This window comes from Egretta garzetta, unplaced genomic scaffold (genome assembly GCF_000687185.1).
Source record: "Egretta garzetta isolate BGI_Z169 unplaced genomic scaffold, ASM68718v1 scaffold163, whole genome shotgun sequence".
Taxonomy (NCBI): Eukaryota; Metazoa; Chordata; class Aves; order Pelecaniformes; family Ardeidae; genus Egretta; species Egretta garzetta.
The window spans coordinates 2043142-2058042 of NW_009259308.1; the positions used below are offsets into that span (position 1 = coordinate 2043142).

Genomic DNA, 14901 nt, shown 5'->3' on the forward strand with positions numbered 1-14901 from the left:
AAAATAAAGCAGGTGGCTCACGCTTTCCTTAGCAGGAAATAATAATGCGTATTTATACACTGCCATGCTGCTGCTGAAAATATTTGCTTAGTGATATCTCGCTTAGGTTAGACACGAGCACTTTAATCTATTTATGTGTTGCACAGTGCGTTGTTAAATTGAATGCTGAATTGAAATTAGTGACGCAAAACGTTAAGTGTTTCCTAACTTAAGCCATTTTGGGTGCAAAAAAAAAAAATTAATCAAGGATGTCACTGTGTATTTTGGAATATACTGTGATTCTGTTAGGATAAGATCTTGAACCAGAAAGGTTAATTTTTTAACAGGAATGGTAAAAGTAAGCTGCCTAATACAGTTTTTCTCTAAACACAGAAATTGCTCTTTTATAATTTTAAGTATGCTTTTCAAAGGCACTTTAGGAGTTGCCATTTGCTCTGAAAACTGACTTAAAAATAAATGTGAAGTTCCGTGTTTGTTAGATCTGAGAGATGAGATAATCCATTTCCATTCTCTGTTTCACTGGTTGTAAAAGTTCTGTAGGATGAAGTAAGTTACAGCTGTACCACTGACTCCTCAGTTTAACATCCATGTCACTAAAGCCCATCAACTATGTGCTTTTGATTTATACTTGTGATGAATAGTAAATTAATAAATGATGTACAAAATGTAACTGAGTGCTGCTCACGCCCCTTAACCTGTTTATTCTTCAGGCTAAGTGGACTAACAAATAATAATGGTGTTGCAAAAGATAAATGAATTACAGAGAGACACGTGGATTGTTGGGAGAAGCTGGGTTTGTCTTGTTCGTCTGGGAGATGGCGAAGAGGTGAAGAGATCCTGGTCTGTGAGAACCTTTGTGGAGAATTTCTTCTGTGACTGGAAGCTTGGTGCTACAGGCAAATTGATAGAATAAGTAAGTTGCAGTTATTTAACAGCCAGTGCAATTCGCCATAGGAACAGCTCACTTAGAGATGTGGTCGATCTCTTGAAGTCACTGAATCAAATTGGATGATGTCTCTGCATTAGTCAGCCAGAAATTATAGGCTGCATGTGGGAATCACAGAATGAAAATTGGTTATGTTATCTAGAAGGTCAGACTAGATAATTGTAACAGTCTCTTTCTGGCTGTAACATCAGCACATCGGTAAAGGCTTATTTTTGTCACCAGTGTCGGTGGGTATGATTCTGAATAGAGGTTGCAGCTCTGAGGAGGAACCCCTTTAGTCAGGCTTCTCCCACTGCTAGATTTATCCCTAAACAGATCTATTATTTCACTACCTGTTGTACTAGAGTGTAATATAATAATTAAAACAAGCACAAGCATTTATTTCTGAGCATGATTACTCCACAGAATCAGGCTAAACCCAAATCCTACCGAACTGTGTTTCTCTACCAGGGATAGCTTTCCTACGCTTGCAGTATAAGAAGCAGTAAGTAACCTGTGCTTCCAGTGGAAGACACATAGTCACTCTGATGCCTCAGATGGAACATGTTCAAACTCTGAATATTTATGGAAATGCTGAGATTTCATGTCACTTTTGTAATTTGAACTGAGCTCTCATATAGACACAATGAAAAAGCGCTCGTTCTTAAAATTATAGAACTGTAATACTAGACCCACTGTTCATATTTGCCCGGCTAAAACAAATAAAAAAATTAACTACCACACAGCAGATTTTCTGTAATCCCACCCAGAACAGTAAATATCTGGTATTGCAGATTGAATGGTGTGGCATTAAATATTTATGTTGATAAAATAAGTATGGCAAATCTGTGCAGTTACCTGTCCTTTTTCTTAGAGCTAGGTCTTTAATACTGCATAATAATGGGAGGAAATGCCTACATTGTTGTAGTGGCAAAACATAAATCAAACCTGTGACTAGATCTGCTTGTGGGTGCTGTGCCGAGGCTCTGCCCCCCGTGCCTGGGGATGTGCAGTGCCCGGCACCGCTCCTTCCCCAGGGATGCATTTTCACCTTCCCTCTGCCCACTTCTGACACGGTAATTTTTTCTAAGCTGCTAACTGTCATTAATGTATTTTCTACTTTGATTAGTTTCCCTGTTTTCATATGAACAGTTACTTACGCTTTGGGTTTATTTTGCATAAATTATTTGTGTACCTGTGTCACTGTGGAAATACACCTGATGTGGGTTGGTGGCCACGCTACAGAAATCCTCTTCTCGGCCCTAGATCCAATCACAGAAAATTAACTTATATGTATTGTTATGAGTATTAACACCACTGGTGGTATTATAGAAAAACCAAATACAGTTCAGAATACTTGCCTGTCAATAGCCTTTTCCCTCCTAAAATTAGTCTTTCTGGGTAAAATCAATTAATTTTTTAGCAATACGCAATTTGGTTAGAAAAAGCTTTCACAAAATAGAGATAAAATATTTTATAAAAGTCATAGGTTAGGCAAATGTTAAATATTTTACAAGCAGATCAACTGTGCCTGAAACTTCTTTGCTGTGTTTAGTTACCAGCTGAAGGTAATATCTGAAATTTATTGGAAAAAAAGCAATTGAAATACTCAGCATAAGATAAAGGATCTTTTTAGCGGGAGTATAGAGTCCATAATTACAGTATGAACAGATTAGGAAAAATAACATTCCATCATATCTCCTGTTCAACATTTACAGAGATTCTGGGTATTTATTTAATATTTAAATAGCCCATCTCCAGGAGTGTTTCCATTGTTTGATGTGGTCGAGCAGTTCTCTGACACCCTTCATCATTCATCTAGATTATTTTTGTAGGCATACAATGTTTTAAAATTCTCTCTTTTTATCTGCTGAATATTTTTACCCAGGCATTTTCTTAAACTGCTAATGAGTCCCACAGGACAATATGTTTAAATTAAACATACATTAATAACTGTTATATATTAAAAAAAACCACAACCCACAAAAAAAGTCTCTCTCTCTCTCTCTAAATAAATATAAAGCTAAGCTATACCGCTATACCATTAAATAACAGATTAGGAGTAGGGCTGCCTTCCCTGTTTCTTTGGCATAGATGAGCTGGCCGGGAGGCCAGGTGGGTTGGTCTGGTGGGGTTCTGGGAGTCGAGCTTGGGCCAGGGGATGTGCAGGTCCCGTGGCTTTGGGTGCTCACAGGGAGGTTTTGCGCGCCAGCGCTGCGAAGTCACGTCCAGCTGCAAGCTGGCAGCAGGGCTGGCTCCCCAAAGTGGCACGGTCCCCTGCCCAGCCCTGGCATGGCTCTGCTGGGAGCTCCTGCCTTCCCTGAGAGGGAGACCTGTGAAGATGCCATGAGTGCCTGTGTCCCCACGTGTCCGACCAGAAGCGTTGTTTTGCTCTGGATGTGCTGTTTTCACCCTGCGAGCCCTCCGCCTCGGTGGTGGGCTGGCACCAGGGTGTGCTGGCATGGGTGCCCGTCAGCACGCACACCTCCTCTTCAGACAGCAGCATCCTTCACCGGCTGGCCATGGGAGAAATTTTAGCCCATGAGACTTCTCTGCCCAAGCCACAGCTCAGCCAATGGGACCCTTGGAGCAGCACAGGTCAGTCAGCTGGTGAGAGCAGTGCAGGTTTATACAAGGACTTTCCATAATGTGTTTTCTGGAAATTAAGGGTCCAGTGCTGCCTCTTGTCTTCTGCAGTGATTGCTTCCCCGGCCATGCTGCTCATGTGGTGCTGATGCGGATGCTGCTGTTGCAGCTTGTCAACAGAAAGGAATCAGGTGGATTCACCTGAAATGGGCTGTTTTACCTAATCTCACCCACCTTGCGCTGTGGGAGGGCCAGGAGGTCTCACCAAGGTCTCAGCTGCCTCTGAAACAGTGATGGTAGCTGCAGCAGATGCACCTAGCTCTCAGGAGACTTTGTGGCTTTTGGCGGGGCAGGGATGCTGCTGGATGAGCATCTCTGTTACCTCCTTATTTCTAACTCCTCAGGCTGACCTGCTACCCATGTGAACTTGGAAATGAAATGAAGTCCCAATGAGTAGCTTTATCTGGGAATAGGAAGTTGCTTAAAACTTCATGAAGGATGGGCAAAGTTAATTTTCAGTGAAAAATAGATAGTTGTGGCCTTAAGTCAGTTTTTTAATCCTACAGTTTGATAGTGTAAGCCACTAAAAACTTTCCCCCATGCATCCTGCCTCTGGCCACCTTGGCACTTCAGGTCTTGTCGCTAGCTCTGATCTCCTGGTGGTGACAAACTCTCCGGTGCTGACGCCTCAGCGGGCAAGAGGTGGTGGTTGCAGTGGTTCCTGCTGGCGGCCAGGCTGGGAGCAGCTCATGAGCTGCCGCCTGCGGCGTGGGAGAGTTTGTTCCCTTGGGGACAGGAGGTTTGGGCAGCGACGTGAGTGCCCATGGACACATCCGCAGGACACCAGGTTGGGTTTGCTGCTTTTCAGCTGGCACTGAGGTGCTCCCCTGAAGGAAGGGCAGGACATTATTTCAGTTTGTTTGGCTGAGAAGCACTGTTTGGTGACACCAGTGCTGTCTGCGGTTTTTAAGAGGAAAAGGGCACTGAGCGCTGTGGTCTGGTGGGGAGGGGAGGACCCGGTTGGGTCGGTGCAGCTGAGGAGGAGGCCGGGGGGCTGCCTTTTCCTCTGGGTCGGACCCGCTGTCTCCCCCAGTACAGCACTTTCATATGGGATTTATGTGAGATTTTCATTGTCTTTCATGTTACTAATGAAGGGGCTGCAAAGTACAGCTTGCTAAGGACTGAGCTGTACAGAACCCTCCCTTTTTGGAGAAAGTTAATCACTGTACTTTGCTAGTTAATAACTATTTGTTTGTGGCAGTTTTCTTGGTCATATTTTTCCTTGAATTGTTCAGACAACAGTTTGTTTTCATCTTCTTGGTAAATCAAGTTACTTGGTAACGGTATTTTAAAGCTAAATCATGCCCAATTTGTTCGAGTTGTCCAATGCTGCAAAGACAACTCCCTTTTTAAAGAGCATTAGGCCAAGCATTTGCTGAGACCCTGCTTTCATTAGTCCATGTTATTTCTCTGCCTGTTGCTCTTCTTCAGCATAAGAGGATTTGTTCCTAAATGCTTGCTTTGAAATTCCCTTGCTACTGGTCCTAATCTCTCTGTGTGTTGGGTTAAACTGATCAGTGCTCTCCCACTGCGCACCCCACAGCTGAGACCCTGTTGGCATTTCTCCTGTTGGGCGTCGTGGTTACTTTACTATTTACTCATCTCTTGGTGCCCCTTCATATTGGGCTGTATACTTAGCATTCCCAGAGTCCTTCAAAACAGATTTTTCACCGCTACTTTTGTCTGAATAACCTCTGCAATCATCCAGCTGTGGTTACTCAGTAATGAATATTTAAGTGACGGACTTCTTCTACTTCCCTTTGTACTTTTCCATCTCTGTACCTCATCCACTACTGGTTCCTTCCCAAATTCACTTGACAGAGATTATTCTATTTCTTCCCCAGTTCTGTCCTTTAACAGATATATTGCATTTGCAGGTGAATCTGTAGACAGCTCTTATTTCTGTAAGCACCTTTTACTAGCATAATACCTTGTGCTTTTTTTAATGTTTACTTCTAGACCTTATTGCCCTGTCTTTCCTGTCCTCTGTTTGTTCTCTAGGTCTAGTTAAATATTTTTCCTGTCCTTTATCCAGTGCCAGAAGAGCCGCATCGTCTTCATAGGAAAGGCCAGGTGGGTGCTTCAGGTCTGGGCATCCTCCTAGCACCGTCGGGTAGCTGAGGTGAGGCAGGCTCTCCCTCAGGTACACCGGAGATATTGCACCAATTGCCTCAAAAGGGATGGGAGTTACCAGGCAAATGCAATTGCATCTGAGTGAGGGGTCTCCTGTGTATCAGCTCTTCTCCTTGTCACCGCTTTTGCTGTGTATTGGCAGCTACAGCCTCTTCTAACCTGGAAAAAAAACCCAAAATGAAACAAAAAATGAAGAAACAAATGTTTTTCAGTAGTTCACTACCACAGTAAGAATAGTAAGAATAGTGCGAGTCTCCTGAGGCACCGGTAAGGGCTTTAGAGACTGTAATTTATGAGTGCAAGTTAAGAGTGTTGGAGATTTCACTTTAAAAGGACAAAGGATGTTTGGGATAATCCCTACCAAAACCTGCAGAAATAGCCCTTGTTTATTTTGCCCTGTACTGTAAGCAAAGCCCTGACAAGCACTGCCAGAGCACGGTGTGCTTTCTGCAGCCGGGCTGCCGTGTTGCGAAGGGTACGTGCCCAGCTGGGTACGGAGCTGTGCCCGAGGAGCGCTCTGACCCCCCGGGCTTGCCCCAGCTCCCCGGGGAGCAGTGGGGCTCTCTCCCCTCCCTGCGGGCTCGCTGCCTGCTCCCTGGGCCACTGGGTTTTTGCCGCAGGCCTCCCCGTGCCTGGTGGGGAGCATGGCCGAGCACACCAGCCCCGACCACGGAGGAAGATGAGTTGGATGCTGAAGGGCAAGGACTAAGCCTCTGCTGGATGGAAGAGCAGGGCGAGAGGCATCAGCCAGAGTGAGGAAGAGATTCAGTTAACATGAATACTCGGCATCTAGCAGTGCGTCGAAGCTGGTCTCCATTTTCTTTCTCAGAATTAGCCGGCTGTAAGGAGCGTGCTCAGACTGCAGCGCATGAATCCCACCTAATTCCTCAGTTAATAAAACCTCAGGGAAACAATATAATTTGCCTATTTGCCCTCATGTGGTGGTTTGACCTTGGCTGGATGCCAGGTGCCACCAAGCCGCTCTATCGCTCCCCTCTTCACCAGGACAGGCGGGGAGAGAATGGGATGGAAAAAAACCCCCCAAAACTCATGGGTCAAGATAAAGGCAGTTTAATAAAGAAAAAGCAAAAGCAAAGGCTGCGCACAGAAGCAAAAGGAAAATCAAGATTTTATTCTCTACTTCCCATTAGAGGGCAATGTCCAGCCACTTCCCGGGAAGTAGGGCTTCAGTATATATAGTTGTTCCTCCGGAAGACAAAATGTCATAAAAGACGAATGTCCCCCCTCCTCTTCCTTTTCCTTTAGTTTTTATATCTTAGCTGACGTCATATGGTACAGAATATCCCTTTGGTTGGTTTGGGTCAGGTGTCTTGGCTACGTCCCCTGCCAAGATCTTGCCCCCTTCCAGCCCACTGGTGGGGGTGAAATATTGGAGAGACAGCCTTGATGCTGTTCGAGCACTGCTTAGCAGTAGCCAAACATTGGTGTGTTATCAACCCCTTTCTACATACCAATAGAAAGCACATCCCTCTGCAGCTTGACCCAATACACCTCAATAGCAATAAGTGAAAACTTGCAGAAGGTGCAGTGAGTAAGAAAGAGCTTCTGTGGGCAGGGCAAACAAAACACTGAGGCCTATTAGGTAATTTTTTTTTACTGTTTTGGCTTATTTTTCCCTGTTTTAAATCTAGCCTTTTCATATCCTTAATGTTAAGCAAAGCGTTAGTCCTTTTGAATTACGCAGAGCAACTCTAAGTAAGTGAAGTTGATCTGCTCAAGGTTTTGGGGGAAAAAACATTTAAATTTTGCTTGATTAAGCTAGACTTTCCAGTAGATGGCAGCATATATTCAGTCTTTATTTAAAAAAAAAAAAAAAAAAAAGTAAAATCATTAGAAAGTATGAAGGAAATGCTTGCAGAAGTCCAAAATATAATCTTTACAATGTTGTTCACAAGTATCTATTTTTTATATAATCACCGAATATTTGATAACTGTTGGTCTTGATGTTAATAAATCTTTTTAGAAATTGCTGTTGAGAAGCACACTGTAGGAGCTCAATAGAGAAAATTCAGTGAAGTGTGCAGTAAGCGGAAGAAAGTCTGTATTCCTGACTGTAGGGTGTTTTTTGGGCCTGAAACACAAATGAGAAAGGCAGAGGTGTGGGGATATTTTTTCCCCCAGGAAAATGAAGGCCTATGACCCATGCTTTAATTTAAAAGTAATACTACAGTAAGGGTTTGATTCAAGTTCCCTAAGATCAGAAGCACCTTGAGAAATATATGGTTTGTTTGGGGTTTTTTTGGTTTTTTTTTTTCTTAAGATCAAAAGCACCTTGAGAAATATGGTTTGTTTGGGGGTTTTTTGTTTTTTTTTTTCTTTTCTTTCTTTTTTTTTTTTTATGTAGCTCGTGTTGCAGTGCTGTTTAAAAACACCTAAGGATCCCACCTTGTGAGTTGTTGTACCGAGCGCCGTGGATCGCCTGCTGTGGGGAGATGCCATGGCAGGCTGCGGCTCAGCCAAGGGGCTCACCTCAGCCCTGACCTGGAGGGACCCTGAGCATTGCTGGGGGACTCTTACCCACAGAGGTCTTAGCCTTCTAGCTTTGCACTTGTATGGAAATGAGGGGTTTTGTAACAAAATCTTGAGTGCTTTGCATTCTCTAGATATACTCCCTGAAAAGTGATGCTAATGCAGGAAGACATGAATGATTATTTTGTACTGCTCCTGGCAGTAGTTTCAATATTCTTATTTTCTGTTTATTGCCAGCATTTTGCTTTTCACTTTTCAGCGCTGCACTTTTTTCTTTAATACATGGCTTTTGTTTCTGTTACACTTATTTATTTTAAATACATTATTCTGCTACTGCTTGCACTAATGTCTTTTGGGGACTTTTTCCTTCAATGATAGGGAAGGAAAGAGGGCAACAAAAGAGTTCTTCTTCTGTTTTGGGGGATGGTCAGTGCTGCCCACAGAATGGGCAGATTGACAGCTTCTTTTATGAGACACCCCTTCAAAAAACCACTCTTCATACTGCTCCCTGTCAGTGACTCTGGCTTTTGAGGCTACAGAAAGGCTACCTAGATAACAAGGTGCACACTTGATTTTATATAAATCCATGCTGATAGCGGAGGTCACTTGCACTGCATGGGGTGTAGGTGTCCAAGCTGATGCTGTACCCACTGGTTGTCTGGCACGTTGCTGATGGGAAGCCGCCGCGGCACTTAGAGATGATGGCACGGCTCTTAGAGCTTCATCTGTCAAATCCCCCTGCGTGTAAGTTCAGCCCTGTCCTTCCCAGCTGTCCCCACACAAGTCCAGCCTGAGTTTGTCTTGCCAGGACAATGGAAGCCAACTGGGTGCATCACCCCTCTTCTCAAGCAGTGCTTTTACATAAAGTCATATGTGATCTGTTCACTGGAGAAACTACCTTGTTCTGCGCTCAGGAGGCCTGCCTGCACCCATTGCTCCAAAATACTTTGCCTTCCTTGGCCCTGGAGACATGCTTGCAGGACATACGAGATTGCTCAGGTTTTGAGAGGATGGAGAAACAAGGCAGGGACAAATGTTTGTGTTGGCAGGATGCAATGGTTAGGGTTGATATACTGTGGCTGGTTAATACCTGGCCTGGGGAGTTAGAAGCAGCTTGTGTCTTTATTGTTTGTTTTTATTTTATAGCTTTTGGCAGATACCCAGAGAACTAGATGAGTCCCTTTTTTTGTTTTCTCCTGTTACAAAAAAAACCTCCAACAACCCTATGCTATGCACCACTGAGTATATAAACATAAAAAATAGCCTCTGACACAAAGCAGTGCTCTGTTTCTGCAGGAGTGCTGTATACTTCTCGCGTGAACCAGGGAAGTATTGTCAGCCCCTGCTGACGAGCGGGCAGCAAAACCCCAGGGCATCCTGGCTCTTCTGCAAGCAATAAATGGTTTCCCCTTAGAGCTGACCAGGCACGGGAGTGGGAGTAACTTCCCAAGTCTCCAGCAGAACTAGGGGGTCGACATCCCGCATCTGAGTCTGGTTTATTATCCACAGCCATTTCCTCTGTGTATTTGTTATTGAATTGACAAACACCTGGCAGATGCAAATGATGAACTCTGCACAGGGGTGAGTGGTTTTAGGCGATATAACTGGCATTTCTGTATTCAGTTTCCACGAACTCACATTCCTCCCTAAAATATTGGAATTTGGTGAGCAGCACAGCCCAGATGAATCTTAACATTTTCATGACATTTCTCAAAGAGTTACAAATTTTCACTAGTGCTTAGACCAGTACATCTTTGGCTTTTTTTATAAAAAGAGTCAAGGTGTTCACCTCATCTGTGGTTCTAGAGGCTCTTGACTCTTTTGTATATTAAGCAGGGAATTCTGGTTTTCTTTTCTTTTTTTTTTTTTTAAATCCAGTGATTGAATTCAAGACTACTAAAGCAGGACCATCAGACCTTCAGACCAAGAGACTTGAAGGGGAGGTGGCAGTGAACTGTGCCACTGAGTTGCCTGTTCCTTCCATGCTGGTTTCCAGGTGGAGTGTGGGTACCACAGATGCTGCCAAAGACCGTCCAACCCAGTTAAGTCTTTTTCATCTTCATCTACCCTCAGGTATGGCTTGGGGCAGGAGGGTTCCCTGCTGACTGGAGGTGCTTTGAGAAATCTCATGTGTACATGAAACATATGAATGCATGCCTAAACAAATACCTTGCTGAGGGTGGGGAGGCACTGGAACAGGTTGCCCAGAGAAGTTGTGGCTGCCCCATCCCTGGAAGTGTTCAAGGCTGTGTTGGATGAGGCGTTGAGCAACCTGGTCTAGTGGAACCTGTCCCTGCCCATGGCAGCGGGGTTGGAACCAGGCGGTCTTCAAAGTCTCTTCCAACCCAAACCATTCTATGATTCTATGGTAATATATTATATATATATATACATGTATATAGGTAAGCGCACACACACACACACCAGCTGCCTTCCCACTTTGTTTGAGGCCCTCCTGATGGGGTGCAGATCTCTGTACTTGGAAGGAGCCCCAAGCATTATGGCATGTCCTGCACACTGACCTCTGTATGAACAGAATGAAATGAGTTGTTGTCCATTACGGTGCTGAAAAGTCTGTGTTGAGTGATTTGGTGTGCCTACAGGCAGTGCAAATGTGCTGGACACGTGGTCTGGCTCCTCAGTAAAGCCACCACCGCCTTTCATTACTGTTTACAATAGGGCGCAGCATGGAGCAATCCTCCTGAGGCAGGTGGATTGCTGGATAATGCTCTTGCTCCTCTCCATCTCTATTTTTCCCCAAGAGTCTCTTAAAGATAAAGCTGTGAGGTGTATTTTACATACGTGTCCGTAGGGGATGTTGCCCTCACGCTGTCTGGACTCCCGCTGGCTGCCGGAGTCGGTTCGGACCCATTGGGCTTCTTCAGCCCATGGAGCCAGCATGCAGCGTACTGTACGTGACAGATAAGCAGGTTCTCGCTGAACTCTTCCTGAGCAATTTCTCTAATGTATTAGGCATAAACAATCTTTCTTTCAGAGTCAGGCATGCATGTCTCATTCTAATTATTTTTTTCCCCTCTAACCTGTTTTTGTTCAAGTTGTTGCCACAAGCAGTGGTGGTAATGTTCTCTTTCCATTGTTACTATAGAGAGGGGATCTGCTATAATTATTGCTTAAATTGAGTTTTTCTTCATTGAAAATGTTAAAATATCTGTGTGTGCATGATAATGGATTCATACATTTACCAAATATGCCATTTTCAGGCCAGGCAGAGATGCTCTTTCTGTCTCTCGGTCAACCTGCTGTTGTGGGTGTGCGGGACATGGTCTGGCCATGCTGGGGACACAGGCAGGAGAGAAGGTGTGAGACACAGCACAGGCACCAGCCACAGCAGCATGGGAAGCACTGCATCCTCCCTGCACACACAAAGAGCTGCAGAGCTCATTGTCCTTCTGAGAGACAGTCTGATTTCTCAGGCATTGTCATTAGGCAGCAACAGGTAGCTTACCTCTTCTTCCATGCCTTTCCAGAAGCACTGCATTTACACTGCCAAAAAATATCTTAGAAAACACTGCTCCCACAGCGCTGCCTGCTTGGTGGTTGAGCCATCGCCTGGATAAATCTGTCCCGGTGTTTGGGCTACTTAGCGTAATGGGATTTAAAACTGTGCTGGTTGCTTACAGTCAGACTGCGCCACTGGACAAGTCGTGTTGCAACACTTTACAGAGCTACAGGTGAGCCCTGTAAACACAGCCTCATCTATGTGAGGTGTGTTCATGTCAGACCCAGCCTGACATCATGCTATTGGGAGCGCTATCAGCTTTCAGATGTGGTTTAGTATTGCCGATCTCAAATACAACTGTCCTTAAAGCTGGGTTAGCTTTCTGCCAGCCTGGATGGGGCTTATGTCAGCTTCTGCGCCAGCTTGTAATGCCATAAGCAGCTACGGGTATGGAGAGGGGAAGACAGCTGAAAGTGGGTGGCAGCAGCGGAGAGCAGCAGCGGGTGCTGGTAAGTCAGTCAAACTGCTGCCTTGATGAGGCTGCAGAAGCAAAACTTGAGCAGAGAGAGGCACAAAAGCCATGGGCCAAACTGTCATTTGATGGCATTCTTTTATTCTGGGATTCTTGCTAGGACCTTGAAAATCCATTTTTCTCCCTTCAGAGTCCCTGTTGTGGTTTAACCCCAGCTGGCAACTAAGCAACACCCAGCCGCTCACTCACTCTCTCCCCTGGTGGGATGGGGGAGAGAAGCAGAAGGGCAAAAGTAAGAAAACTCGTGGGTTGAGATAAGAAGAGTTTAATAATTGAAATAAAATAAAATATAATAATAATGATAATAATGATAACAATGATAATAATGACAACAATAAGAATAATAAATTGTAGTGAAAAGGAAAAAACCAACAAACTAAAAGGAACAAAATGAAAGAAAGCCAAGTGACGCAACTGCTTGCCACCTGCCGACCAATGCCCAGCCCGTCCCCAAGTAGCAATTGCTGCCCCCCGGACAATTCCCCCACTTTATGTATTGGGCATGACGCCATATGTTATGGAATATCCCTTTGGCCAGTTGGGGTCAGCTGTCCTGGCTGTGCCCCCTCCCAGCTTCTTGTGCACCTGGCAGAGCAGGGGAAGCTAAAAACATCCTTTGGTGTGAGCACTACTTAGCAACAGCTAAACCATCAGTGTGTTATCAACATTATTCTCGTACTAAATCCAAAACACAGCACTATGCCAGCTACTAGGAAGAAAATTAACTCTACCCCAGTCAAAACCAGGACAGTCCCTTTGTTTCTTTTTACAGAAAATGTTAAGACACCTCTCCTTGGAAACTGAAGCGCCACCCATTAATTGCCCCCCAAATTGCTGTGGAGCAATGCTGCCCTCACCTTTCCTGCCTCAGCATAGACAGCAACAGCTTGAGAGCAGGATGTAACAGGTTTTCTGTGCATGTCCAGGGGATGCTGCTGCGGGGCCTCGGCTTTTGTGCATGGTCTGCATGTTGCCATGGGCTCAGTGTGTTGGCTGCTCTGTGTCTGCAGCACAAGCTGTGGTAGGATCCTTCCTCTTAGTATTCACTACATGGGTGTTAGGTGCCAACTAATTAGTTAGCCAACTAATGGGATAATGTGGCTTGCCAGGGGAGGTTTAGGCTGGACATTAGGAAAAAAATTTTCACCGAAAGGGTTGTCAAGCATTGGAATGGGCAGCCCAGGGAAGTGGTCAAGTCCCCATCCCTGGAGGTATTTAAAAGATGGGTAGATGTGGTGCTTAGGGACATGGTTTAGTGGTGGGATGGAAGTGCTAGGTTAAGGGTTGGACTTGATGATCTTAAAGGTCTTTTCCAACCTAAACAATTCTATGATTCTATGATCTTTTCCCCTTTTAACTGGTTTCCAGTGTGCCCCAATCACAGTTGAAGCCCACAGCAGAAGGTCCTGTACTTTTCCCACAAATCCAGACAGATGTTGAACCTGTTGATATGAGACTTGCTGAGACGCAGTCTGCGTTGCAGCTCAGCAGTCTTCGTGACACGTGAAGGCACTTCTTTAAGCACCTGGGGTCTAGGAGAAAGACTCTATGCATTCATTTCTGTAAACTGGGCTCCTGAGAAAATGACATTTAAACAGTGATATGTTCTATTTGTCTAGGTTTTTCCCAAAGGTCTTTGGAAGCTCTTGGCTAAGCCAAAGTAGCTTTGAAAGAAGGGTGGAAATCTTTAAGATAATCAAGCGCCTACTTTCAAAAACAGGTGGGAAGCTGGGTGGGCGGGGAATGACCTCAGCTCAGCCAAATGCTGCTGTGTTTATCTTCTGATGAGATTAGACCCTGAATGTGACCCAAATCCATGCACAGTCTCAGTCAAGCCCATTTCAAACTTTTTGGTAAATCTCCTATCTATTTAAAAAAAAAAAATCATCTTACTCTTGCGTGACCAACAGAGATCTGTCCTGTCTGTATCGGAGGCCACTGGCAAGACAGATGGAAACACTTTCATGGCAGCTTATTTTCCCTTTAAAAAAAGAAAAAAGTAAAAAGAATTACAAATAATTCTCTCTTTTCCTAGCCCTGTCTTTAATAAAAGTCTAATGAAACTATGTCAAAATGGGTGAGTAACTGTTAGATGTATAATTAAACCTTCCTGTGTAATATGGGGCACTGCAAGATCAAATGAATTATGAGATTTCCCTTCTGGATATATTACCTCACTGAAAGCTGTCAATATTTTTTAACAAGAAAGACTGAAAGGACGTGGGTTTTTCAAAGAATGGGAAAGTTGTAAGCTACTTAACTGTCTTAATATTAGCTCTGAAAGAAAAAAAAGTGAAGTCTATAACGAAATATTATTGGTTGTATTGCCACTTGAGACCAGGCGATGTATTTAGCTGACTGGATACAGCATGTCTTAAGTGTGGCGGTGGTGTTTGTTCCAAATCCTTTGTTTACAAGTTCATTGCCAAAATTTAGTCTTGTAATGGTTCCTGGTTAATAAAAAGATGAAACATGTGACCGATGGCATTTTAGATACAAACAATGGATGCTTGATTTTGCCCTCTTTATCACATCCTTAAGGGAAGAAGAAATAGGTATGAGGAGCCCTTCACAGCTGGGGAAGGAAATGAGGTATGGGGAAGACTTTTGAATGCAGCTCTAAACAGCTTCCAGACTGCAGAAGAGCAAAGCAGCTTCTAAAGTGCAGGGAAAAATAAATATTTTTAAAGAATTTCAGCGCATTTAACATAAAAC

At 44.2% G+C, this 14901-nt stretch overlaps 1 protein-coding gene across 1 annotated transcript in view; it reads right to left on the minus strand.

The window, feature by feature from the left end:
• FPGT (fucose-1-phosphate guanylyltransferase) overlaps positions 1-11095 on the minus strand; it is a 39800-nt gene extending 28705 nt beyond the window's left edge. The window contains exon 1 of the mRNA XM_035891744.1: positions 10997-11095. Coding sequence (XP_035747637.1) covers positions 10997-11095 — 99 coding nt within the window. The remainder of the gene's footprint in view (positions 1-10996) is intronic.
• Positions 11096-14901: the final 3806 nt, after the last annotated feature.